The sequence below is a fragment of the Trypanosoma grayi genome, assembly GCF_000691245.1.
Source record: "Trypanosoma grayi strain ANR4 Tgr_608_V1, whole genome shotgun sequence".
Lineage (NCBI taxonomy): Eukaryota > Euglenozoa > Kinetoplastea > Trypanosomatida > Trypanosomatidae > Trypanosoma > Trypanosoma grayi.
In genome coordinates, this window is record NW_008826227.1 from 1 (window position 1) to 1,529 (window position 1,529).

At 57.9% G+C, this 1,529-nt stretch overlaps 1 protein-coding gene across 1 annotated transcript; it reads right to left on the reverse strand.

The window, feature by feature from the left end:
• Positions 1-60: 60 nt before the first annotated feature.
• Positions 61-1,257, reverse strand: DQ04_06081000 (actin-related protein 2; the record flags this gene model as incomplete). The annotated part of the gene is made up of 1 exon (XM_009314527.1): positions 61-1,257. The coding sequence occupies one exon, from the start codon at positions 1,255-1,257 to the stop codon at positions 61-63; it is 1,197 nt and encodes a 398-aa protein (XP_009312802.1).
• Positions 1,258-1,529: the final 272 nt, after the last annotated feature.

Genomic DNA, 1,529 nt, shown 5'->3' on the forward strand with positions numbered 1-1,529 from the left:
ACACACACACACACACAAACAAACACAGACTGACGGAGAATCCCACCCACTCTGCGATGCTCACGCACCAAAGCGGGCCCGCACAGCCGACGCGCCACCCTCCTCCCACTCCGCACGCGTGAGCCACATCTCCTGCTGCGTCATAGTCAATGCAGCGAGAGTAGCACCACCAAGGAACACCATATGCTTGCGCCGAGGCGGGTCCTCTACCTGCAGCTTGAAGTTGCCGAGACGTGTGCGGTCGCCCTTGAGTGCCTTTTCGAGGAACAACTCCCGCATGTCCCTCTCGATGCGGCTCGGAAGCCCGGGAAACATCGTGGAACCGCCGGAGAGTACGACGTGGCCATACAGCTCCGTCCGCACGTCGATGTCAGCGGCCTGGATGCAGCTCCACAGCTGCGCCGACAGCCCGTCGCACTCCACATCGATGAGGTGCGGCTGAAACAGCGCCTCCGTTGCCTCGAAGCGTTCCTGCCCGATACTGCACGTAGTGCCGTCCGGCAACAGGAAGCTCTGCTCCAGCACCGTCGTCTCCAGCGCAAGCCGCTTCTCCAGTCGGCTGTCCACCGCCGCATAACAGAAGCGCTCCTTAAGTCGCCGCACTGTCTCGTAGTCGCTAGTCTGATTAAAGCTGTAGCCGCGCCGCTGCATCAGCCTAATAAGAAACTCCGTGATATTTCGTCCCCCAAGATCCACCCGGCGGTTCGCCTTGGGCAGTGCGTAGCCCTCGAAGATGGGCGTGCAGTGCGAGATGCCCTCGCCGCTCTCCACCGCGACACCCGTCTGCAGACCATTGGAGAAGAGCGACAGCGTGCCTTGCACAGCGGACTGGAGCGCGGGGAACTTGTATCGCTCGAACATCACCTCATACAAGTGGCAGCGATGCTTACTGCTGAAGAGCGGCACCTCCGAAAGGAGCAGGCGATGCTCGGTGGGGTCAATTTGAAGCAACTCGTTGAACGCGTAGTCCCAGAGGTGACACATGTCATCCATGTTTTGAATAATGCCATTTCGTATCGGGTACGTCATGTCAAGCAGGTGCCGCACGCCACTGCACTCATCACCAAGCACGAGATCCCGAACCTTGGGATCAACATGGTTGCCACTTCCCCTGCTGCTGCTGTGCTTGGATGACCGCAGCACCGGGTGGCCAATAGCGGTCTGGAAGACAGCAGCAGGAAAGTTGGCTCCCGCATAGCCGCACTTAAGGAAGCCGCTGCCGTTGTCAAGCACCAGCGCCCGCTTCTCAGTGGACATGCGCAAAAAGAAGCACAGCAAAAAAAAAGCCCCCACACAGAGCCACCAACTAAAACGCTACACGTACGTACGTACGCACTCGAGATTCTCCACTATTTGCTTGAGACACACACACACACACACACGCTTCCTTTCCTCCCCTCACTCCCCCTTTCGTTCGATTTCAGGCACCAAACCAAAGACAGTAGAGGCAACAAGAAAGTATTACGCGAGAAAAAGGCGGATTTGTGTCGCATTATCCCTCAGCTCAACACACACACACACACACACAC